At 53.3% G+C, this 26,408-nt stretch overlaps 1 protein-coding gene across 1 annotated transcript; it reads right to left on the reverse strand.

The window, feature by feature from the left end:
• LOC119950903 lies at positions 1–26,408 on the reverse strand. Its single transcript, XM_038773821.1, has 6 exons — positions 25,311–26,408; positions 23,052–23,204; positions 14,714–14,855; positions 2,145–2,278; positions 1,953–2,057; positions 1–345 (listed from the first exon to the last, which is right to left on the reverse strand). The coding sequence occupies exons 1-6, from the start codon at positions 26,337–26,339 to the stop codon at positions 205–207; spliced, it is 1,704 nt and encodes a 567-aa protein (XP_038629749.1). The 5' UTR covers positions 26,340–26,408; the 3' UTR covers positions 1–204.

Consider the following 26,408-nt stretch of genomic DNA (forward strand, 5'->3'; position numbering starts at 1 on the left):
GAATGAGTGGGCACAAGTGCCATCGCAGTCGGCTCTCTTGGTACAATTGTAGAAGGTTCAGAAAGCCGGGTTGAGTTGACCTGGAACTCCAATCAATGGAACAAATGGGGTGGATGGGATGATTGAGTTCCACTCAGTCCCAGCCGAGCAGGGTGTTTTCCACATCAACCCAATGTCGTTCAGAAAGTTTGAAAGCCTCCTCGTTCAACCTCCAAATCCATGGGTGTCGACAGGATCCTGGGACACCCCTGGGAATACCGGAAACAACCCACATCTGTCAGAGCCTGTGTCTCGCTCCTCCACGCTGCGCCATATTGTATCCAGGAACGAATCAAATGACAGATCCTTGCAGGTAGAAGAAACAAAAAACAAATGGCCCCAATTGAATATTTTAATGTTTTAAACACCTGCAGGTGCACTCTGCTCCCTATCCCTCCCACCCCGCCTCCTCCTGAAAGCAGAGGACAGGTCTGGTGACAGTGGTGTGGCATTTGTTGGGCCTACTCCGAGTAGCTACACCTTCCTCAGAGGAGGAGATGGGACACTGAGGCCTTCCCCTTGTTCTACTCTGAGGAATTTAGTGCGGTCTGAGCCACTATCCTGAGGAAATGCATGAGCCATGGTTCAGTGAGTAGCACTCTCTCTGGCCTCTTCGAAGACTGGTGGAGAAAGTGACGGTGGATGCAGTATTGAGGGAGGGCTGCACTGTGAGACGTACCATCTCGAGGGAGAGATGTTAAATTGAGGTTCCAGCTGTTCCCTCGGGTCATGTAAAATGGCTGCTATTTCCATGGTGACCTGGACCCAATATCTGCCTCTCAATCAACATGGCTAAAAAGAGACACGGGTCCTTTATCACGGTGGTTGAGAGATCTTCCTGTGCGCCACATTCTGCACAACAGAGAGTACACTTAACACTACTTCATTGGCTGAATGCGCTTTGGGATGTCCTCATAGCGAAAGGTGCGGCATAAATACATGTTGCCTGGTTAGTTTTCCCGATGGTTTTAATGTCGGCATTAACAATTGTCACTTCCATCTCAATGTTGCAAACACTGTGACTAGAATTATAGAATCATAGAATTTACGGTGCAGATGGAGGCCATTCAGCCCATCGAGTCTGCACTGGCCCTTGGAAAGAGCAGCCTACCCAAGCCCACACCTCTACCCTATCCCCATAAGCCAGTAACCCCACCTAACCTTTTTGGACGTTAAGAGCAATTTAGTACAGCCAATCCACTTAACCTGCACATCTTTGGACTGTAGGAGGAAACCGGAGCACCCGGAGGAAACCCACGCAGACACAGGGAGGATGTGCAGACTCCGCACAGACAGTGACCCAGTAGGAAATCAAACCTGGGACCTGGTGCTATGAAGCAACTGTGCTAACCACTGTGCTACCGCGCTGCACATTGAATTGGGAACGTGCTCTGACTGGGATTAGGAGCAGCTGATACTGTTTAGCTCAGTCGGCTGGACAGTTGCTTTGTGATGCGGGGCGAGGCCAATACCGCAGGTTCAATTCCCACACCGGCTGAGGTTATTCATGGAGGCCCCGCCTCCTGAACCTTGCCCCTCGCCTGAGGTGTGGTGACCCTCAGGTTCAATCACCACCAGTCAGCTCTCCCCCTCAAAGGAAAAAGCTGACCTTTGGTCACCTGGGACTATGACAACTTTATCTTTTATTAACTGGGGAAAGGTCAGGGCAGACATATAAGAAGCATTTTCCACCTGTGGTGGATAGACTGTGGAGGGAAAAGTACTCACACTGGTGTTACGCTGGGTTTTGAGAATAAACCTAGATTGAGGACAGACGGGCTCCAGTTTCTTCACTTATCAGCTGCCTATTCAGAACATTAACACTTCAGCCCACTGAATGGTTCCAGCATATTCACCCCATCCCCCTTCCATATCAGCCTGGTATAGAGAGGAAGCAAATGTTGTTTAAATACCTGACCTCCAGTCTCAGACAGCAGACTATAGGCAGCCTGCAGGCTCTTGTTAAAGGTATACTGGTCCTCCAGCCCAGTTAGACTCGTAGGGTCAAAGTAAATATTCTGTCAGATAATTAAAAAAACAGTGTTACTGTATGTTATTCAAAACTGCTGGCTAATTCCCAACATCCGTCCCACTCTACACCCTACCTCTCTGCTGTAGACAATATTGGAATTAAAATCCCCAGGGTGAAGACCACAACGCCAACAAAAGTGCAGGAACCTTCGGCATCGACTGAAGATCTTTCTGTGGTTGAAGGCACTTCCTCTCGGTCTGCCAAATCCTGGAATGTAATTTATAATTTATTTTATTAATGGACTCTGGGATGGCTAAGAGTCCGTGATAGGGGAGATTGTTAAACCGCCCCCAAATTGTTCTTGTTTGGACCATTTGGACCTTTTCTGTCTCCGTTAGTAAGAGACAGTCAGTAAGGGGAGACTTCATGCTGAGTGAGACACACACAGAACGAGTCAGTATAGTTGGGGCAAAAACGGAAAGTACTGGACATTCCCAGCAGGCCTGACAGCACCTGTGGAGAGAGAAAGGAGCTTTGTTTCGAGTGTGGATGACTTTGACAGCGAGTCACCCAGATTGGAAACGTTAGCTCCCTTCTCTCTCCACCAACCCGGTCAGGCCTGCTGAGATGGTCCAGCATTTTCTGTCTTGTTTCAGATTCCAGCATCCGCAGTAGTTTGCTTTTAACTTTGAGTGTATTTGGGGATTTCGTTCAAAGTGGGATTTCAGCGCATTGGGAGGAGAAAGAGGTAAGGTTGAGGTAAGGTTCACGGCACGAGGTTAAGTGTGGTGAGTGGGAAGTTTGGTGAAGGTCTGGGAGGAGGTACATTTTTCTTGTTCTCGTTTGTCAGTCTCGAATATTTGATTTCTACATTGGAGGACAGACGGGGCAGGAATGTCAGTAACAGGTATTATTCAAAACTGTAAGTTTTATCACTATTGTAAAGTTTCCTGGCAGTACCTGAAAGATGGAGGCTTTATTAATTAGAAATTAATTAGCAATTATTAATTAACTGAGACATATTGGAGATGGCAGGGCAGGTAATGTTCTACAATTGCAGGATGGGAGAGCTCCTGAATGCCACCCTGATCCAGGGCAAACACACCTGCAGTCGAAGTGTTTGCAGCTGCAGGAAACTTCAGCTCTGAACTATTAAACTGGAGGGCGAGCTGCAGACTCTGCGGCACATCAGGAAGGGGGAAAGTTACCGGGACACTTTCAAGCAGGGACAGTCACAAGGAAATTAGTGGTAGTAGGGGACAGTATAGTTAGAGGGATTGACACCATTCTCCGCAGCAAAGAGCAAGAGTCTGGATGGTTGTGTTGTCTGCCCGGTGCCAGAGTTTGGGATGTCTGCTCAGGGCTGATGGGGAATTTGCAGTGGGAGGGGGAGAAGCCGGTCATTGTGGTCACGCTGATACCAACAACATAGGTAGGATAATGGAGAAGGTTTTACATCGTCAGTATAAAGAGCTTGGTACCAAATAATTACTTTTAAAAATGTTTTACCCATCCTTAAAATTACAAAGCCAATGCAGAGAGTGGACAGGGCCAACCCTTAATCCATCTCATTGCTCCAAAAAACAAATAAAATTTAAATTGAAGCTAATTCGTGGTTTCCACAAGAGAGACGCACAAGATCCAAGCTGACAAGAAAACACATCGCTCCTTGTCTTGGGCTCAATCTGAGGCTTGAGTTTAGCCACAAGGCCGAGAAGCAATTGGTGCCAAATTAAGAAGCAAAACTCAAGGTCATAATCTGTGGATTACTACCTGAGCTAGGTGTAAATTAGCAAAGGACTCAAAGACAGGTTTGGAAGGAGTAGGTTTCCAGTTTCTGTGGCACTGGCTCTATTACTGTACCATTGGGCTGGTCAACACCTGAACCATGGCTGGGACTGTTCTTGTGAGCCGCATAACCCGGGGAGTAGAAAGGGTTTAAACTAAGTAGTGGGGCAAATTTGGGAAGCCATCAAAGGGAAAGACAAGGAAATAAATAAATCCTGGAAATGAAAAACAGACAGTGACAGGGAGTGATAGAGAATACAAATCTAACAGTAAATCAAAAGATGAGACTAGAGGATAGAACAAAAAATTATTGATGCATGAAGCATTCGAAACAAAACAGATAAGCTGAGTGTGCATGTAGAGTACGCTTTGATAGATATTATGGAGACATGGCTGCAGGAGGATATGGATTGGGACCGAGTATTGAAGGGTACAGGATAGTTAGGAAGGACAGGATGTGAGGAAAAGGTGGAGGGGTGGCTCTGTTAGTTAATGACGGTATTAGAACGATGCAGACAGATGACCTAAGTTCAGGAAACCAGGATGTGGAAACGGTTTGGGTAGAGATGAGACATGGTAAAGGCAAGAAGTCACTTGTTGGAGTCATGTACAGGTCCTTGAATGTAACACATGGTAGAATGGAGCAAAAAGGAAGAAATAACTGAAGCTTGTCAGAAAGGCATGATGATAATCATGGGAGATTTTAAGAGGGAAAAAAATCAGAGGGGCAAAGGTAGCCTTACGAGGAGTTCATTAAATGTTTTTAGGATAGTTTCTTAGTACAGCCCCTAGGTAGCAGTGATCATAATATGATTGAATTTTAAACTCAGTTTGAGGGAGAGAGAAGTGGGTCTCAGACTTTGTTTTTAAACTTAAAAACTTAAAAAAAGGCGATTTTGAGGGTATCAAAGCAGAGCTGGCTGAAGTGGATTGGCAAATTAGGTTAAGGGATAGATCAACAGAGATGCAACATTTAAGGGGATTTTCAGAATACACAAAATAGATACATTCCAACGAATAAGAAAATATCCAATAGATGGATCCACCATCCATGGTTAACTAGAAAGGTGAACAATTGTGTCAAACTTAAGGAAAATGCATATAATAGTGCAAATACAGGTGGAAGGTGAGTAGATTGGCCAGAATATAAGGAACAACAAACCATGACTAAAAGATTAAAAAGGACAGAAAAATTAGAGTACGAGAGAAAGCTAGCCAGAAATATAGCTTAACATCTGTCATAGGGAAAATGATTAAAGCCATCATTAAAGAAGTTATAGCAGGGCACCTGGATAAGGACATGGTAATCAGACAGAGTTAACATGGTTTTGTGAAAGGTAAAATGTGTTTAACCAACGTATTAGCGTTCTTTGAGGAAGTGACCTGTGCTGTGGATAAAGGGGAGCAGGTGGATGTACTGTACTTAGATTTCCAGAAAGCATTTGATAAAGTGTCACATCAAAGGTTCTTGCAGGGGAAAAAAGCAAATGTTACAGGGGGTAACATATTGACACGGATAGAAGATTGGCTGCCTAGCAGGACACAGAGTAGGAATAAATGCATCTTTTTCAGGCTGTAAAAAGTGTAACGAATGGTGTGCCACAGGGATCAGTGCTGGGCCCGTAACTGTTTCCAATTATATAAATGATTTGGATGAAGGGACGGTTACCAAATTTCCTGATGACATAAAGATACGTAGGAAATTAAGTTGCGAGGAGGACATAAGGAAGCTACAACAAAGACATAGATAGGTTCAGTGAGCGGACAAAGATCTGGCAAACGGAGTATAATCTGGGGAAATATGAAATTCTCCATTTTAGCTGGGAGAATAAAAAAGAATTTAAATGGTGAAAGATTGCAGAGTTCTGAGGTGCAGAGGGATCTGGGTCTGAGGTGCGGAGGGATCTGGGTCTCTGAGGTGCGGAGGGATCTGGGTCTCTGAGGTGCGGAGGGATCTGGGTCTCTGAGGTGCGGAGGGATCTGGGTCTCTGAGGTGCGGAGGGATCTGGGTCTCTGAGGTGTGGAGGGATCTGGGTCTCTGAGGTGCGGAGGGATCTGGGTCTGAGGTGCGGAGGGATACTGGTCTGAGGTGCGGAGGGATCTGGGTCTCTGAGGTGCGGAGGGATCTGGGTCTGAGGTGCGGAGGGATCTCGGCCTGAGGTGCGGAGGGATCTGGGTCTCTGAGGTGCGGAGGGATCTGGGTCTGAGGTGCGGAGGGATCTGGGTCTGAGGTGCGGAGGGATCTGGGTCTCTGAGGTGCAGAGGGATCTGGGTCTCTGAGGTGCGGAGGGCTCTGGGTCTCTGAGGTGCGGAGGGATATTGGTCTGAGGTGTGGAGGGATCTGGGTCTCTGAGGTGCGGAGGGATCTGGGTCTGAGGTGCGGAGGGATCTGGGTCTGAGGTGTGGAGGGATCTGGGTCTGAGGTGCGGAGGGATCTGGGTTTCTGAGGTGCGGAGGGATATTGGTCTGAGGTGTGGAGGGATCTGGGTCTCTGAGGTGCGGAGGGATCTGGGTCTGAGGTGCGGAGGGATCTGGGTCTCTGAGGTGCGGAGGGATCTGGGTCTCTGAGGTGCGGAGGGATCTGGGTCTCTGAGGTGCGGAGGGATCTGGGTCTCTGAGGTGCGGAGGGATCTGGGTCTCTGAGGTGTTGAGGGATCTGGGTCTCTGAGGTGCGGAGGGATCTGGGTCTGAGGTGCGGAGGGATATTGGTCTGAGGTGCGGAGGGATCTGGGTCTCTGAGGTGCGGAGGGATCTGGGTCTGAGGTGCGGAGGGATCTCGGCCTGAGGTGCGGAGGGATCTGGGTCTCTGAGGTGCGGAGGGATCTGGGTCTGAGGTGCGGAGGGATCTGGGTCTGAGGTGCGGAGGGATCTGGGTCTCTGAGGTGCAGAGGGATCTGGGTCTCTGAGGTGCGGAGGGCTCTGGGTCTCTGAGGTGCGGAGGGATATTGGTCTGAGGTGTGGAGGGATCTGGGTCTCTGAGGTGCGGAGGGATCTGGGTCTGAGGTGCGGAGGGATCTGGGTCTGAGGTGTGGAGGGATCTGGGTCTGAGGTGCGGAGGGATCTGGGTTTCTGAGGTGCGGAGGGATATTGGTCTGAGGTGTGGAGGGATCTGGGTCTCTGAGGTGCGGAGGGATCTGGGTCTGAGGTGCGGAGGGATCTGGGTCTGAGGTGTGGAGGGATCTGGGTCTGAGGTGCGGAGGGATCTGGGTCTCTGAGGTGCGGAGGGATCTGGGTCTGAGGTGTGGAGGGATCTCGGTCCGAGGTGTGGAGGGATCTCGGTCCGAGGTGTGGAGGGATCTCGGTCCGAGGTGCGGAGGGATCTGGGTCTCTGAGGTGCGGAGGGATCTGGGTCTGAGGTGCGGAGGGATCTGGGTCTCTGAGGTGCGGAGGGATCTGGGTCTCTGAGGTGCGGAGGGATCTGGGTCTGAGGTGCGGAGGGATCTGGGTCTGAGGTGCGGAGGGATCTGGGTCTGAGATGCGGAGGGATCTCGGTCTGAGATGCGGAGGGATCTCGGTCTGAGGTGCGGAGGGATCTGGGTCTGAGGTGCGGACGGATCTGGGTCTCTGAGGTGTGGAGGGATCTGGGTCTCTGAGGTGTGGAGGGATCTGGGTCTGAGGTGCGGAGGGATCTGGGTCTCTGAGGTGCGGAGGGATCTCGGTCCGAGGTGCGGAGGGATCTCGGTCTGAGGTGCGGAGGGATCTGGGTCTCTGAGGTGCGGAGGGATCTGGGTCTCTGAGGTGCGGAGGGATCTGGGTCTCTGAGGTGCGGAGGGATCTGGGTCTCTGAGGTGCGGAGGGAACTGGGACTCTGAGGTGCGGAGGGATCTGGGTCTCTGAGGTGTGGAGGGATCTGGGTCTGAGGTGCGGAGGGATCTCGGTCTGAGGTGCGGAGGGATCTGGGTCTCTGAGGTGCGGAGGGATCTCGGTCTCTGAGGTGTGGAGGGATCTGGGTCTGAGGTGCGGAGGGATCTGGGTCTCTGAGGTGCGGAGGGATCTGGGTCTCTGAGGTGCGGAGGGATCTGGTTCTCTGAGGTGCGGAGGGATCTGGATCTCTGAGGTGCGGAGGGATATGGGTCTCTGAGGTGCGGAGGGATCTCGGTCTGAGGTGTGGAGGGATCTGGGTCTGAGGTGCGGAGGGATCTCGGTCTCTGAGGTGTGGAGGGATCTGGGTCTGAGGTGCGGAGGGATCTGGGTCTCTGAGGTGCGGAGGGATCTGGGTCTCTGAGGTGCGGAGGAATCTGGGTCTGAGGTGCGGAGGGATCTGGGTCTCTGAGGTGCGGAGGGATCTGGGTCTCTGAGGTGCGGAGGGATCTGGGTCTCTGAGGTGCGGAGGGATCTGGGTCTCTGAGGTGCGGAGGGATCTGGGTCTCTGAGGTGCGGAGGGATCTGGGTCTCTGAGGTGCGGAGGGATCTGGGTCTCTGAGGTGCGGAGGGATCTGGGTCTCTGAGGTGCGGAGGGATCTGGGTCTCTGAGGTGCGGAGGGATCTGGGTCTCTGAGGTGTGGAGGGATCTCGGTCTGAGGTGCGGAGGGATCTGGGTCTCTGAGGTGCGGAGGGATCTGGGTCTCTGAGGTGCGGAGGGATCTGGGTCTCTGAGGTTCGGAGGGATCTGGGTCTCTGAGGTGTGGAGAGATCTCGGTCTGAGGTGTGGAGGGATCTCGGTCTGAGGTGTGGAGGGATCTCGGTCTGAGGTGCGGATGGATCTGGGTCTCTGAGGTGCGGAGGGATCTCGGTCTGAGGTGCGGAGGGATCTGGATCTCGGAGGTGCGGAGGGATCTGGGTCTGAGGTGCGGAGGGATCTGGGTCTCTGAGGTGCGGAGGGATCTGGGTCTCTGAGGTGCGGAGGGATCTGGGTCTCTGAGGTGCGGAGGGATCTCGGTCTCTGATGTGCGGAGGGATCTGGGTCTCTGAGGTGCGGAGGGATCTGGGTCTGAGGTGCGGAGGGATCTGGGTCTCTGAGGTGCGGAGGGACCTGGGTCTCTGAGGTGCGGAGGGATCTGGGTCTCTGAGGTGTGGAGGGATCTGGGTCTGAGGTGCGGAGGGATCTGGGTCTCTGAGGTGCGGAGGGATCTGGGTCTCTGAGGTGCAGAGGGATCTGGGTCTGAGGTGCGGAGGGATCTCGGTCTGAGGTGCGGAGGGATCTGGGTCTGAGGTGTGGAGGGATCTGGGTCTCTGAGGTGCGGAGGGATCTGGGTCTCTGAGGTGCGGAGGGATCTCGGTCTGAGGTGCGGAGGGATCTGGGTCTCTGAGGTGCGGAGGGATCTGGGTCTCTGAGGTGCGGAGGGATCTCGGTCTGAGGTGTGGAGGGATCTGGGTCTGAGGTGCGGAGGGATCTCGGTCTCTGAGGTGCGGAGGGATCTCGGTCTGAGGTGTGGAGGGATCTGGGTCTGAGGTGCGGAGGGATCTGGGTCTCTGAGGTGCGGAGGGATCTGGGTCTCTGAGGTGCGGAGGGATCTGGGTCTCTGAGGTGCGGAGGGATCTGGGTCTCTGAGGTGCGGAGGGATCTGGGTCTCTGAGGTGCGGAGGGATCTGGGTCTGAGGTGCGGAGGGATCTGGGTCTCTGAGGTGCGGAGGGATCTCGGTCTGAGGTGTGGAGGGATCTGGGTCTGAGGTGCGGAGGGATCTCGGTCTCTGAGGTGCGGAGGGATCTCGGTCTGAGGTGCGGAGGGATCTCATCTCTGAGGTGTGGAGGGATCTGGGTCTGAGGTGCGGAGGGATCTGGGTCTGAGGTGTGGAGGGATCTGGGTCTCTGAGGTGCGGAGGGATCTCGGTCTGAGGTGTGGAGGGATGTGGGTCTCTGAGGTGCGGAGGGATCTGTGTCTCTGAGGTGCGGAGGGATCTCGGTCTCTGAGGTGCGGAGGGATCTGGGTCTCTGAGGTGTGGAGGGATCTGGGTCTCTGAGGTGCGGAGGGATCTGGGCCTGAGGTGCGGAGGGATCTGTGTCTCTGAGGTGCGGAGGGATCTGGGTCTGAGGTGCGGAGGGATCTGGGTCTGAGGTGTGGAGGGATCTGGGTCTCTGAGGTGTGGAGGGATCTGGGTCTGAGGTGCGGAGGGATCTGGGTCTCTGAGGTGCAGAGGGACCTGGGTCTCTGAGGTGCGGAGGGATCTGGGTCTGAGGTGCGGAGGGATCTGGGTCTCTGAGGTGCGGAGGGATCTGGGTCTCTGAGGTGCGGAGGGATCTGGGTCTCTGAGGTGCGGAGGGATCTGGGTCTGAGGTGCGGAGGGATCTGGGTCTGAGGTGCGGAGGGATCTGGGTCTCTGAGGTGCGGAGGGATCTGGGTCTGAGGTGCGGAGGGATCTGGGTCTCTGATGTGCGGAGGGATCTGGGTCTCTGAGGTGCGGAGGGATATTGGTCTGAGGTGCGGAGGGATCTGGGTCTCTGATGTGCGGAGGGATCTGGGTCTCTGAGGTGCGGAGGGATATTGGTCTGAGGTGCGGAGGGATCTGGGTCTCTGAGGTGCGGAGGGATCTGGGTCTCTGAGGTGCGGAGGGCTCTCGGTCTGAGGTGCGGAGGGATCTGGGTCTGAGGTGCAGAGGGATCTGGGTCACTGAGGTGTGGAGGGATCTGGGTCTCTGAGGTGTGGAGGGATCTGGGTCTCTGAGGTGCGGAGGGATCTGGGTCTCTGAGGTGCGGAGGGATCTGGGTCTGAGGTGCGGAGGGATCTGGTTCTCTGAGGTGCGGAGGGATCTCGGTCTGAGGTGCGGAGGGATCTCGGTCTCTGAGGTGTGGAGGGATCTGGGTCTGAGGTGCGGAGGGATCTGGGTCTCTGAGGTGCGGAGGGATCTGGTTCTCTGAGGTGCGGAGGGATCTGGGTCTCTGAGGTGCGGAGGGATATGGGTCTCTGAGGTGCGGAGGGATCTCGGTCTGAGGTGTGGAGGGATCTGGGTCTGAGGTGCGGAGGGATCTCGGTCTCTGAGGTGTGGAGGGATCTGGGTCTGAGGTGCGGAGGGATCTGGGTCTCTGAGGTGCGGAGGGATCTGGGTCTCTGAGGTGCGGAGGGATCTGGGTCTGAGGTGCGGAGGGATCTGGGTCTCTGAGGTGCGGAGGGATCTAGGTCTCTGAGGTGCGGAGGGATCTGGGTCTGAGGTGCGGAGGGATCTGGGTCTGAGGTGTGGAGGGATCTGGGTCTCTGAGGTGCGGAGGGATCTGGGTCTCTGAGGTGCGGAGGGATCTGGGTCTCTGAGGTGCGGAGGGATCTGGGTCTCTGAGGTGCGGAGGGATCTGGGTCTCTGAGATGTGGTGGGATCTGGGTCTCTGAGGTGCGGAGGGATCTGGGTCTGAGGTGCGGAGGGATCTGGGTCTCTGAGGTGCGGAGGGATCTGGGTCTGAGGTGCGGAGGGATCTGGGTCTGAGGTGCGGAGGGATCTCGGTCTGAGGTGCGGAGGGATCTGGGTCTCTGATGTGCGGAGGGATCTGGTTCTCTGAGGTGCGGAGGGATCTGGTTCTCTGAGGTGCGGAGGGATCTGGGTCTCTGAGGTGCGGAGGGATATTGGTCTGAGGTGCGGAGGGATCTGGGTCTCTGAGGTGCGGAGGGATCTGGGTCTCTGAGGTGCGGAGGGATCTGGGTCTGAGGTGCGGAGGGATCTGGGTCTCTGAGGTGCGGAGGGATCTCGGTCTGAGGTGCGGAGGGATCTGGGTCTGAGGTGCGGAGGGATCTGGGTCTCTGAGGTGTGGAGGGATCTGGGTCTCTGAGGTGTGGAGGGATCTGGGTCTCTGAGGTGCGGAGGGATCTGGGTCTCTGAGGTGTGGAGGGATCTGGGTCTGAGGTGCGGAGGGATCTCGGTCTCTGAGGTGCGGAGGGATCTCGGTCTGAGGTGCGGAGGGATCTCGGTCTCTGAGGTGTGGAGGGATCTGGGTCTGAGGTGCGGAGGGATCTGGGTCTGAGGTGCGGAGGGATCTGGGTCTCTGAGGTGCGGAGGGATCTGGGTCTGAGGTGCGGAGGGATCTGGGTCTGAGGTGCGGAGGGATCTGGGTCTCTGAGGTGCGGAGGGATCTGGGTCTCTGAGGTGCGGAGGGATCTCGGTCTCTGAGGTGCGGAGGGATCTGGGTCTCTGAGGTGTGGAGGAATCTGGGTCTCTGAGGTGCGGAGGGATATGGGTCTGAGGTGCGGAGGGATCTGGGTCTCTGAGGTGCGGAGGGATCTGGGTCTGAGGTGCGGAGGGATCTGGGTCTGAGGTGCGGAGGGATCTGGGTCTCTGAGGTGCGGAGGGATCTGGGTCTCTGAGGTGCGGAGGGATCTGGGTCTCTGAGGTGCGGAGGGATCTGGGTCTCTGAGGTGTGGAGGGATCTGGGTCTCTGAGGTGCGGAGGGATCTGGGTCTCTGAGGTGCGGAGGGATCTGGGTCTCTGAGGTGCGGAGGGATCTCGGTCTGATGTGCGGAGGGATCTGGGTCTCTGAGGTGCGGAGGGATCTCGGTCTCTGAGGTGCGGAGGGATCTGGGTCTCTGAGGTGCGGAGGGATATTGGTCTGAGGTGCGGAGGGATCTGGGTCTCTGAGGTGCGGAGGGATCTGGGTCTCTGAGGTGCGGAGGGATCTCGGTCTCTGAGGTGTGGAGGGATCTGGGTCTGAGGTTGGAGGGATCTGGGTCTGAGGTGCGGAGGGATCTGGGTCTGAGGTGCGGAGGGATCTGGGTCTGAGGTGTGGAGGGATCTGGGTCTGAGGTGCGGAGGGATCTGGGTCTGAGGTGTGGAGGGATCTGGGTCTCTGAGGTGCGGAGGGATCTGGGTCTGAGGTGCGGAGGGATCTGGGTCTCTGAGGTGCGGAGGGATCTGGGTCTGAGGTGCGGAGGGATCTGGGTCTGAGGTGCGGAGGGATCTCGGTCCGAGGTGTGGAGGGATCTCGGTCCGAGGTGTGGAGGGATCTGGGTCTCTGAGGTGTGGAGGGATCTGGGTCTGAGGTGCGGAGGGATCTGGGTCTCTGAGGTGTGGAGGGGTCTGGGTCTGAGGTGTGGAGGGATCTGGGTCTGAGGTGCGGAGGGATCTGGGTCTGAGGTGCGGAGGGATCTGAATCTCTGAGGTGTGGAGGGGTCTGGGTCTCTGAGGTGTGGAGGGATCTGGGTCTCTCGTGTACCGAGGTACAGTGAAAAGCATTTTTCTGTGAGCTGCTCAACAGATCATTAAGTACATGGGAAGAAAAGGAAATAAAAGAAAATACATAATAGGGCAACACAAGTTACACAATGTAACTACATAACACCGGCATCGGTTGAAGCATACAGGGTATAGTGTTAATGAGGTCAGTCCATAAGAGGGTCATTTAGGATTCTGGGAACAGCGGGGAAGAAGCTGTTTTGAGTCTGTTAGTGCGTGTTCTCAGACTTCTGTATCTCCTGCCCAATGGAAGAAGTTGGAAGAGTGAGTTCGCCGGGTGGGAGGGGTCTTTGATTATGCTGCCCGCTTTCCCCAGGCAGCGGGAAGAGTAAATGGAGTCAATGGATGGAAGACAGGTTTGTGTGATGGACTGGGCGGTGTTCACGACTCTCTGAAGTTTCTTGCGGTCCTGGGCCGAGCAGTTGCCATACCAGCCTGAGATGCAGCCAGATAGGATGCTTTCTATTTTAAGGGGCAATTTTAGTGTGGCCAATCCACCTACCCTGCACATCTTTTGGGTTGTGGGGGCGAAACCCACGCAGACACGGGAAGAATGTGCAAACTCCACACGGACAGTGACCCAGAGCCGGGATTCGAACCCGGATCCTCAGCGCCGCAGGCAACAATGCTAACCACTGTGCCACCGTGCTGCCCTGGTAAGGCATAGTTGAAGTCTCCTACTATTATTGCCCTCTTGTTCTTAGAGGCAGAAATTGGCCTACGTATTTGATCCTCTATCTCCCTTAAGCAGTTTGGGGGTCGGTAGTATACCACCAGTGGTGTGACTGCCCCTTTAACCCATAAAGCCTTGTTTGTTGACCCGTTTAGCATATCATCCCTTCTCACAACTGGCTATTGTTTATTGTGAGGCAAACTGTTTACAAAAGTAGGAGGTTATGCTTCAGTTGCGACCACATCTGGAGTACTGCGCACAGTAGGTCACCATATTTGAGAAAGAATGCAACTGCATTCGAAGCAGTTCAGCGAAAGTTTCCAGGTCGAATATCTGGAATGGGTGGGTTGTCTCACTCGGAAAGGTTGGACTGGCGAATCTTGTATCCACTGGCGTTGTGAAGAGTAAGAGGTGACTTGATTGAAACGTATCCTGACAAAGTGGATGTGGAGAGGATGTTTCCTCTTGTGGGAGATTGTAGAACTAGGAGTCACCGGTTTAAAAATAGGGGGTTGCCCATTTCAAATGGAGACAAGGCGAAAATTGTTCTCTCAGAGGGTCGTGAGTCTTTAAACTCTCTTCCTGAGAAGGTTGTGGAAGCTAAGTCATTTTTTTTTAAACATAAATTTTAAAGTGCCCAATTAATTTTTTTGTCCCCAATTAAGGGGCAATTTAGCGTGGCCAATCCACCTACCCTGCACATCTTTGGGTTGTGGGAGCAAAACCCACGCAGACACGGGGAGAATGTGTCCACATGGAGCCAGGATCGAACACGGTTCCTCGGCACCGTGAGGCAGCAGTGCTAACCACTGTGCCACCGTGCCGCCCCACAAAGTCATATTTTTAAGGCAGCGATGGGTACATTTTGGTAAGCATTGGGGGTTAAAGTTATCGGGGGTTGGCGGGATGCAGGTTTGAAATTACTATCAGATAAACTATGATCTAAATGTATGGTGGAGCAGGCTCAAGGGGCAGAATGGCCATACTCCTGTTCCTTGATCAGATCTTTGTCATCGTTCATCCCACAAAAAAGAGTAAGGGTGATAGCAATCATTAGGTTGGAAGGAAGATGGGGGAAATCAAGAGGACATGAAATAGTCTTTAAATTGTGAGATTTTTCTTTGTTTAGAAAGAATAACTTAGCATCGAACCAGTCACTCCTGCGTCCTGTGTTAAATAGAGTATGGATCCTCTGCGGTCACACATCACGGCGTAGGGCACAAGAATGACACTATCTGGCTGCACCGTCAGGAAGTTCCACAATCCCTTCTGCCAGTCAGAGAGAACCGTCACCTGGGAACAGAGATAGGCAGATTAAGGTAGGGTCGGAGGAATACTGATCATATCCTGAACAAGTGTGCAACTTAATCATTACCAACCAAATGCTAACCTGGGGGACCGCCTTGCTAATATTCACCCACTCAAAAGGATTGTGACTTTATTCAGGAAAAGACAATTCTTCACCACCTACCAGAACTGTACCCTCCTGTGATTCAGTGACAGACCTGTCCCCACCAGTACTGTACCCCAGTCTTATACAGTGACAGACCCGTCCCCACCAGTACTGTACCCCAGTGTTATACAGTGACAGACCCGTCCCCACCAGTACTGTACCCCAGTCTTATACAGTGACAGACCCGTCCCCACCAGTACTGAACCCAGTGTTATACAGTGACAGACCCGTCCCCACCAGTACTGTACCCCAGTTATAGTGACAGACCCGTCCCCACCAGTACTGTACCCCAGTGTTATACAGTGACAGACCTTGTCCCCACCAGTACTGTACCCCAGTGTTATACAGTGACAGATCCTACCTCACCAGTACTGTACCCCAGTGTTATACAGCGACAGATCCGTCCCCACCAGTACTGTACCCCAGTGCTAGACATGGACAGACCCGTCCCCAACAGTACTGTACCCCAGTGTTATACAGCGCCAGACCTGACCCCACCAGTACTGTACCCCAGTGTTATACAGCGACAGACCTGACCCCACCATTACTGTACCCCAGTTATACAGTGACAGACCCGCCCCCACCAATACTGTACCCCAGTGTTACACAGCGACTGACGTGACCCCACCATTACTGTACCCCAGTTATATTGACAGACCCGTCCCCACCAGTACTGTACCCCTGTGTTATACAGTGATAGACCTGTCCCCACCAGTACTGTACCCCAGTGTTATACAGTGATAGACCTGTCCCCACCAGTACTGTACCCCAGTTTTACACAGCTACTGACGTGACCCCACCATTACTGTACCCCAGTTATACAGTGACAGTCCCATTCCCACCAGTACTGTTCCCCAGTGTTATAAAGTGACAGACCCGTCCTCAGAGTGCTGTACCCCAGTGTTATATACTGACAGTCCCGTCCCCACCAGTACTGTACCCCCGTGTTATACAGTGACAGACCCGTCCCCACCAGTACTGTACCCCAGTGTTATACAGTAACAGACCCGTCCTCACCAGTACTGTAGCCCAGTGTTATACAGTGACAGACCCATCCCCACCAGTACTGTAGCCCAGTGATATACAGTGACAGACCCGTCCCCACCAGTACTGTACTCCAGTGTTATACAGTGACAGACCCATCCCAACCAGCACTGTATCCCAGTGTTATACAGTGACAGTCCCGTCCCCACTAGCACTGTATCCCAGTGTTATACAGTGACAGGCCCATTCCCACCAGTACTGAACCCCAGTGTTATACAGTAACAGACCCGTCCCCACCAGTACTGTAGCCCAGTGTTATACAGTAACCGACCCGTCCCCACCAGTACTGTACCCCAGTGTTACACAGCGACTGACCCGTCCCCACCAGTACTGTATCCCAGTGTTATACAGTGACAGACCCGTCCCCACCAGTACTGTACCTCAGTGTTATACAGTGACAGACCTGTCCCCACCAGTACTGTACCCCAGTGTTATACAGTGACAGACCCGTCCCCACCAGTACTGTATCCCAGTGTTATACAGTGACAGGCCCATTCCCACCAGTACTGTACCCCAGTGTTATACAGCGACTGACGTGACCCCACCATTACTGTACCCCAGTGTTATACAGTGACAGACCCGTCCCCACCAGTACTGTACCCCAGTGTTATACAGCGACTGACGTGACCCCACCATTACTGTACCCCAGTTATTCAGTGACAGACCTGTCCCCACCATTACTGTACCCCAGTTATACAGTGACAGACCCGTCCCCAACAGTACTGTACCCCAGTGTTAGTGAAATAATGTACTCTAACATTATACAGAGACCTGTCCCACATGTACTGTATCCCAATGTTATACAGTGACAAATCTGTCCCCATTAATATTGTATCCCAATGTTATACAGTGACAAATCTGTCCCCATTAATACTGTATCCCAATGTTATATCACAGCTGATGATAAAAATCAGAAGTCAAAAATTGCCCCACCTGATAGCTTCTCATGTCTCAGTGTCACCAAGCTAGTACTCTGGAAATGTCATTTCCATTACAGTCTCTTACTCCTGTAATCCTCTAAATGCTCTGTAATGACGATTAGCTTTGCAAACAGCCCAAATGCTGGTGGAACAGAATGATCAATATCTGCCACTTTCCCATTCTCTGCATTGCTACAGCTTCTGTCCCCAAATGAACACAAGAAGAATGAGCCCAATATCGTGAGCAGAGTGTGACATCCAGTTTACATGCTAATGATCACCATTAATACTTGTGAAAAAATATAGGTCTCTAACTAGAGCAAGAGACAAGCTTGTTGGTGTATCGAGATCCCACTTTACCGGGTGGTGTATGGATGAAAACCTGGGTTCTAATTAATCCTGGTTAAGGAATTACTGGAGGCTGCGGCTAAATCAAGATGTATGAATTCAATGTTGGGAGAACAAGGTAGGCTTTATTAGCAATGGATGAGTTTTAAACAGTGAAGAGTTTGTTTTATTTTCTGTCAGTGTTTCTCTCGGTCCCTTCGGGAAGCATCTGACGCCTGTTGGGAAGAGGACCTGTCCATTGAACCACCCACACTCACACCACCTCACCCAAAAAGCACCCACACCCCTGTCCACCCATCAGCGATTCACCCTAACCAATCAGCACATCAGGCTGGATACAGTGTCAGCAGCGAATAGACAACGCACCAGAGCCATTTACAGCACAGAGGCCCATTCGGCCCATCGAGTGTGTGCCAGTTCTCCATGGAGTAACCTACTGGCTGGCTCGATCCCCACAGCTCTGCTGGTTAATTCCCTCAGATGCCCATTCAATTTCCCTTTGAGATCATTGATTGTGGGAAGGGAATGTCTTTTTGTCTTGGCAGCTTTGTCCTGTCCTTGGAGAATACCACATAAATGAGCACTGCGGAATAGGAATTTCAGTGCTGGTGCAATGCAAGGAGTTTAATCCATTTGTCCCAATGACTGGCAGATTGTATCAAACAGCACGTCCCAATAGGCAGAGTGCTAACCATGTTCAACCGTCCCGTCCTTGCAAAAATTCATCACATAATGTCTAATGTCAGATGTGATTCTGCGATTGCTGAACAATCCCAAGTGTGCTAAAAATTATACCAACAACTGATTTAAGATTATTGGTTGGGCTCGCAATATCATTCACCTACCCATGCTATACTCAAACACAGGGACCTGTCCTCGGCAAGCAAAAGGAACATGTCCAGGCATTGTGCCTTTTTTGAAGTAAAAAGCATGGAGCATAGTTTCCTGGTACATTTTCCATGGCAACGCGTTGACCAATCAGAATCAGCTTGCCTACAAGGCCTATTAGGTCCACAAGACGATAAGCGGCATGGACAGAGTGGATGGGCAGGCACTTTTTCCCATGGTGGAGGGGTCAGTCACCAGGGGTCATAGGTTTAAGGTCTGTGGGGCAAAGTTTAGAGGAGATGTGCGAAGCAGGTTTTTTACGCAGAGGGTGGTGAGAGCCTGGAATGCGTTGCCAGGGGAGGCTGTGGAAGCAGATACATTAACGCCGTTCAAAAGGTATCTTGACAAATACATGGATAGGATGGGTGTAGACGGATACGGCACAAGGAAGTGCTGGGAGATTTGGCCAAGGGTGGTATCATGACCAGTACAGGCTTGGAGGGCCGAAGGGCCTGTTCCTGTGCTGTATTGTTCTTTGTTCTACAAATCAGCACACCCGAGCAGTATAAATTGTTGCCTACCGTTGAAATTTGGTTTCTTGGGTCTGTTCTGATGAGTGTAGGATAAAAAGCTTCAACAGTATGTCTCTTTTCCAAAACTACAGAAACTTTGTGTCAGATTATTCCTTTGCTCCTCTCCATAACTAATTTAAACCTTCTGATACGAAGATCATTTTTACTCAAATGTCAGCTGGCCCACTTGGCCCCGCCTCCTTTCCCTCGGGCAGGTCCAGCAATGCCCCATTGCCCTCGGCCAGGTCCAGCAATGCCCCATTGCCCACGGCCAGGTCCAGCAATGCCCCATTGCCCTGTGCCAGGTCCAGCAATGCCTCCTTCCCCTGTGCCAGGTCCAGCAATGTCCCATTGCTCTCGGCCAGGTCCAGCAATGTCCCATTGCTCTCGGCCAGGTCCAGCAATGCCCCATTGCCCTCGGCCAGGTCCAGCAATGCCCCATTGCCCTGTGCCAGGTCCAGCAATGCCCCATTGCCCTGTGCCAGGTCCAGCAATGCCCCATTGCCCTCGGCCAGGATCAGCAATGCCCCATTGCCCTTGGCCAGGTCCAGCAATGCCCCATTGCCCTCGGCCAGGTCCAGCAACGCCCCATTGCCCTGTGCCAGGTCCAGCAATGCCCCATTGCTCTCGGCCAGGTCCAGCAACGCCCCATTGCCCTCGGCCAGGTCCAGCAATGCCCCCTTGCCCTCGGCCAGGCCCAGCAATGCCCCATTGCCCTGTGCCAGGTCCAGCAATGCCCCATTGCCCTGTGCCAGGTCCAGCAATGCCCCATTGCCCTCGGCCAGGTCCAGCAATGCCCCATTGCCCTGTGCCAGGTCCAGCAATGCCCCATTGCCCTCGGCCAGATCCAGCAATGCCCCATTGCCCTGTGCCAGGTCCAGCAATGCCCCATTGCCCTGTGCCAGGTCCAGCAATGCCCCATTGCCCTGTGCCAGGTCCAGCAATGCCCCATTGCCCTCGGCCAGGTCCAGCAATGCCCCATTGCCCTGGGCCAGGTCCAGCAATGCCCCATTTCCCTGTGCCAGGTCCAGCAATGCCCCATTGCCCTCGGCCAGGTCCAGCAATGCCCCATTGCCCTGTGCCAGGTCCAGCAATGCCCCATTGCCCTCGGCCAGGTCCAGCAATGCCCCATTGCCCTCGGCCAGGTCCAGCAATGCCCCATTGCCCTGGGCAGGATCAGCAATGCCCCATTGCCCTCGGCCAGGCCCAGCAATGCCCCATTGCCCTCGGCCAGGTCCAGCAATGCCCCATTGCCCTCGGCCAGGTCCAGCAATGCCCCATTTCCCTAGGCCAGGATCAGCAATGTCCCATTGCCCTGTGCCAGGTCCAGCAATGCCCCATTGCCCTCGGCCAGGTCCAGCAATGCCCCATTTTGAGTTGGGGCAAGAACATGCTGATCACGAAAGTGCTCCTAACATATTTTAGAAATTCCTCCCCCCCTTTCCTTTTACTCTAACGTTAATAAAAATGGTATTTGGGTAATTAAAGTTTACCGGTATCACCACTCTACAGTTCTTGCAAATCTCATGTCCCTGCAGATTTGTTCCTCCATCTCTCTCTCTCTCGGTTGAGTAACATGTTAACAGCTTTCTTGCTGCTCAACTCTAACCAAATGGTTTCTGACCTTGCCCCTCACGGACACCCCCTCTTTCCAAGGTTACAATGTGTTCCCTATTCAGTTGAGTCACTCACCTCTCTCCCTTCCCTCCCACCTCCCTTCCCTCCCACATTTCTGAACATTATTTCCAGCGCACAGATCTCACTATTTTTAAACCATGTTTCTGTTATTGTCATACATTAATTTTTCACCTGGCTGTTTGTGTTTGTAGTTAGATATAGAAGATATAGAACAGTACAGCACAGAACAGGCCCTTCGGCCCTCAATGTTGTGCCGAACAATGATCACCCTACTTAAACCCACGTAACCCGTAACCCAACAATCCCCCCATTAACCTTACACTACGGGCAATTTAGCACGGCCAATCCACCTAAACCCGCACATCTTTGGACTGTGGGAGGAAACCGGAGCACCCGGAGGAAACCCACGCACACACAGGGAGGACGTGCAGACTCCACACAGACAGTTCTTCAACATTATTCACTAAACGTTGTGCCATTGCGTACATGCATTGTAATCCTGTCTTTTCATTTCCCCGTAGCCTTTCTCAGTCTGATTCTATCTAAAATGGTTCTATTTCCTTCTCTCGTAACAGCGTAAGACATAGGGGGCGCGATTCTCCGCATTCCCGACGGTGCGGAGAATAGTGTGGCTCGTAAAATTTTACGGCCACGCTGTTCCGACGCCCTCCCGCTATTCTCCCCCCCCCCCCCCCCCCCCCACTCCCGACTCCCGATACGAATCGCTGCCGCCGTTTTTTTACGGCCGGCAGCGATTCTCAGCTGATGGATGGGCCGAGTTCCCAGCCCTTTATGGCTGTTTTTATGAACGGCAAACACACCTGGTCTGGCCGTTCGTAAAAACGGCCGTAAACTGTCGATTTTTAAAACCATGGCACCGATTGGCACGGCAGTACCACGGCCGTGCCAAGGGTGCCATGGGCCCGCGATCGGTGGGCACCGATCGCGGGCAGCAGGCCCGATGCCCGCGCACTCTTTGTCCTTCCGCCGCCCCGCAGTATCCATTCGCGGGGCGGCTGAGGGGCATCCCGGCCCGCGCATGCGCGGGTTTCGCGCAAATGCCGATGACGTCATCCGCGCATGCGCGGGTTGGAGTCTTCCAATCCGCGCATGCGCGGCTGACGTCATATGACGCGTCAGCCAGCGCTAACTCCGGCAAGCGGGCTTAACGAAATTCGTTAAGCCCGCGATGCCGGAGTTTACGGCGTCGGGATGCTAGCCCCGACCGGGGACCAGAATCGGTTCCCGGTCGGGAAGGGGGGGGCTGGCGTCAAACCCGCCCGGATTTGACGCCAGCCTTACGATTTCTCCCCATATGGGAGAATCGCGCCCAGGGTGCGCGATCTACCGCATTGCGCCCGACTGGGAGTGTGACGGGGTCGATAGACGCTGGGACAAGTCTCCAAAGAGCTTCCCGATCACCAGTACGCTTTGCGAGATCTACCCAGATCCTGCGATCAGGATCCAAGCCTCGGAAACCCAAGTAGGTTTAAAGCCTGATTCGGCGTGCTGACCAGGGATCTACCAGGCTCCTGGAATCTACCGACCTCCCCAGGGAGACCCTATCCGGGCGCCGATCAGTACTGGTCACACAAACATGGACCAAGCCTAACGGCACCCGGGGGTCCCCCAGGACATCGGAGGCCCCTGGGTGGTCGAGGACAGGGTAGAGTGGCTCCCTGGCCCGCCCCCTTGAACGTGGGCACCTTGGCACTGCCACCTTGGCACTACCAAGGTGCCTGGTTGGCACTGTAAAGCCGGCAGGAGCGCTGCCGGAGTGCGAGGGCGGTAGTGCCAGGGTGGGAGGGCCAAGGCCTGCTTAAGGGGGGAGGCATGCCCATGAAAGGAGGGTGGAGGGGCAGTATGAAAGGTGGTGGGGTGCAAAGTGGAGCCTCTGAAGGTGGGGGGGGTGTCCTGGATGGGGGAGGCCCGAGCCGAACAGGCGCCGGAGTGTGGCGACTAGGGGCTTTTCACAGTAACCTCATTGCAGTGTTAATGTAAGCCTACTTGTGACACTAATAAAGATTATTATTAGTATTGAGGTGCAACCCGTCCCTTTCAAATAGGTTCCTCCTGCCCCAGAACTGGGCCCAATGCGGATTGAATCTGCAGTTCCCCCTTGCCTCAGGCCACGCATTGATCATCCCGGGTTTCCTATTTCTATTCGGGATAGTGCATGGAATTAGGAGCAATCCAGCGATTCTGGGATTCAGCAAACTCCATTTCCCCTTACGCGCATAAATGCACACGTGAACGCGCACACATCTATGTACGCTCATGTACACATATATGCCAATACAAAAGTAATCACACTTGTACACCCATGCACACAAAGCTATATACATACGCACAAGCACCTGTACACAAAAATGCATACATATGCACATGTATGTACACACGTATAAACACAGATGCATGTGTATATACACACATGTACACATGCACACAAATGTGCATGTGCACTTTCTCACTCTTTCCAGTTTTGCTCTGTTAGTTGTCTGTTCTAAACTCTCCTGGATGAGTCCATTAGCTCAGCTCAGAGCAGAAATCAAAGCTGGGACCTCCCAGTCCATCAGGGTGGAAACGGTTTGCTTCATTCCCATAAACCACTCATTACCAACTCTAACTAACCCAGCCGAGCAGAGGGAGGAACTGGAGAAATTTATTTTTAAGAAAAATAACAAACCTTTTTCATCAGCACAAGTTGTCCTGTTGTTTTGTCCCTCACCCGGAACCAGTTATTCCCCAGCTGTTGGACACAATGGAACTCCATACAGGGCCGGTAGTAACTGATGTTTCCGTGTTCAGCTCGACTCAATGCTAACCTGGCTCCATCTCGCTGGCAGGAAAGAATCATAAAGTTCAGATTATAACCTAACCACTCAACCTCAATTCTAATAGGGACAATGCAGCAGGGGAAAAAGGTTGAAGAAATTTGCATATTCACAGCCTAAAGCGGCACGATTTAACTAAAGTCCCATTGCAAGCGCGATCAGCCACGTGTTTCCAGCTGCTACAACGCTATCAAACGGCACTGGGATTAGACAAGGGCCTCAGCGGGAAACGTGCGTGCGAGGATACACATACCTTTTGGACTCTAAGGAGCACCTCACAGCGGAATTCCTCAGCGTAGCGAGAGGGACATCCTGATCTCTGGGGCCTCCAACGCAACCAACCCCCCCCCCCCCCCCCCCCCCCATGGCGGGGGTCCCCCTAACTGTGCTCACTTTAATATGCAGATTTGTCAAAAAGGGAACCCGCCCACAATGGGCGGGATTAACATCACAACGTCTCACGAGATCGCTCTGGATCTCACGCAGCATTGCGAGCCGGGTAGATCTGGGACCAGCGCCTCTGGTTTCTAACGGCCACGTTGCACTGCAGTGCACTGCTTTCCTTTTTTTAATACATTTAGAGTAGCCAATTATTTTTTTCATCATTAAGGGGCAATTTAGTTTGGCCAATCCACCTACCCCACACATCTTTGGGTTGTGGGGGCGAAAACCACACAGGCACGGGGAGAATGTGCAAACTCCACACAGGGCCAGGGCCATCTGACAATGCGTCACTCCCTCAGTACTGACCCTCTGACAGTGCGGCACTCCCTCAGTACTGACCCTCTGACAGTGCAGCACTCCCTCAGTACTGACCCTCTGACAGTGCGGCACTCCCTCAGTACTGACCCTCTGACAGTGCGGCACTCCCTCAGTACTGACCCTCTGACAGTGCAGCACTCAGTCAGTACTGACCATCTGACAGTGCGGCACTCCCTTAGTACTGACCCTCTGACAGTGCGGCACTCCCTCAGTACTGACCCTCTGACAGTGCGGCACTCCCTCAGTACTGACCCTCTGACAGTGCAGCACTCCCTCTGTACTGACACTCTGACAGTGCAGCATTCCCTTAGTACTGACCCTCTGACAGTGCAGCTCTCCCTCAGTACTGATCCTCTGACAGTGCAGCACTCCCTCAGTACTGACCCTCTGACAGTGCGGCACTCCCTCAGTACTGACCCTCTGACAGTGCAGTACTCCCTCAGTACTGACCCTCTGACAGTGCAGCACTCCCTCAGTACTGACCCTCTGACAGTGCGGCACTCCCTTAGTACTGACCCTCTGACAGTGCGGCACTCCCTCAGTACTGACCCTCTGACAGTGCGGCACTCCCTCAGTACTGACCCTCTGACAGTGCAGCACTCCCTCAGTACTGACCCTCTGACAGTGCGGCACTCCCTCAGTACTGACCCTCTGACAGTGCGGCGCTCCCTCAGTACTGACCCTCTGACAGTGCAGCACTCCCTCAGTACTGACCCTCTGACAGTGCAGCACTCCCTCAGTACTGACCCTCTGACAGTGCGCCACTCCCTCAGTACTGACCCTCTGACAGTGCGGCACTCCCTTAGTACTGACCCTCTGACAGTGCGGCACTCCCTCAGTACTGACCCTCTGACAGTGCGGCACTCCCTCAGTACTGACCCTCTGACAGTGCAGCACTCCCTCAGTACTGACCCTCTGACAGTGCGGCACTCCCTCAGTACTGACCCTCTGACAGTGCGGCACTCCCTCAGTACTGACCCTCTGACAGTGCGGCACTCCCTCAGTACTGGCACTGGAATGTGAGCCTGGCTTATGAGCTCAAGACTATGGCGGGATCTCAAACTCACAACCTTCTGACTCAGAGACAGGACAGTTACCCAGTGAGCCAGAGGTTATAGGCAAGTGATGATGGACTGAAGGATCCAATACTTCTTACTTCATCCCTTTTGGTGGGCACCTTGCTTCAGCTTTCCCCCACCATTAGTAGACCTGCCATGTCCACTGTGCTCTGAGAGAACCAGACCCTCCAATCCTAAACTCACAAAACAAAATGGCACAGAGGTCAGGAATCAATATCCCTATTCCCAAAGTGGCAGTAACCCTCATTCAACAAGGAATCAACCACCTACCATGGTAACAATCATTCTGTCCATGAAGTATTCCCTCTTTTGATTTGACAGGACAAGTCCCGAATCTAACAGGTCAAAAAATTGGCTGTTTCCCAAAAAGCCCTCAATGTATATCTGTCTCAACTCATCGAGAACCTGAGCAGTGACATCCCTCCTGATCCTGTAACACGCCAGCTCAATGCACTTCCTGATCAATGGCTCAGGTGGAGGTTGGTTGTCTTTTTGCTTCTTCTCTCTCCTTCTCTTCTTTACAACCTCTTCTTTCTGTGAGGTCAGATGTTCTCTCGCTGAGCTGGCACTCCCAGGGCAGTCTGGGTGGAACCTGTCTTCTATGGGTAGTGATGTGGAGTCATTCCGGAGCTGGCTATCTGGACAGGCTGAATTCCCGAAAATCATAGACGCCGACTGCTGGGATTCACGGTCTTCATCTGTCCTTCCTACTGGTTTGTCCCTCTTTTGTCTTGGATCAGTGTACATGTCGACTGAATCTCCATCGCAACTGCACGCTTCACAATACAAATCCTCATTTGTCCCCAATATCCAACCCTCCGACTTGGATACTGAGGGGAAAGGCCCAGCCCCCCCAGGCTCTGTGTTGAAGTTTTCATTCTGGCCGGACTCAGTTTCAAAGTTGGGCACTTTCACAAATACCCTATCATCTCGTTCCATGGTGTTACCTGGTTTGACCTTGCTCAACCATCCTATTGGACCTTGTACATTTCCAGCACTGAGATTGCCTTCAACCAGGCCTGGTTTGGGACTTGTCCCGAAACTAAAGGGGACGGTACTGGACGCTAAGCCCTTGACATGGTTGCTGCTTCGATTAAGAGTGTCCTCACAAAGAGTATTTGAAGGGTTGTGTCGGGTGGATTGTATCGGGCCAGCCTCTGTGTAAATACAGGGGCTACACAAAAAGGTATACTGGAATCTGCAGTCTGCCTGTGGCCGGGTCTCGCTGACGGGGAGGGTGGTTACGCGGGGGTGACTCTGCAGCCCCCCGGAAGGCACCAGCTGAGCAGTGAGGTCCATATCGCTCTCAGTCGCAATCAGTGGCTCGAATCCTGCGCAGACTTCAGCTTCTCCACTGTTATCAGAAAT

This window comes from Scyliorhinus canicula, chromosome 16 (genome assembly GCF_902713615.1).
Source record: "Scyliorhinus canicula chromosome 16, sScyCan1.1, whole genome shotgun sequence".
Classification (NCBI taxonomy): domain Eukaryota; kingdom Metazoa; phylum Chordata; class Chondrichthyes; order Carcharhiniformes; family Scyliorhinidae; genus Scyliorhinus; species Scyliorhinus canicula.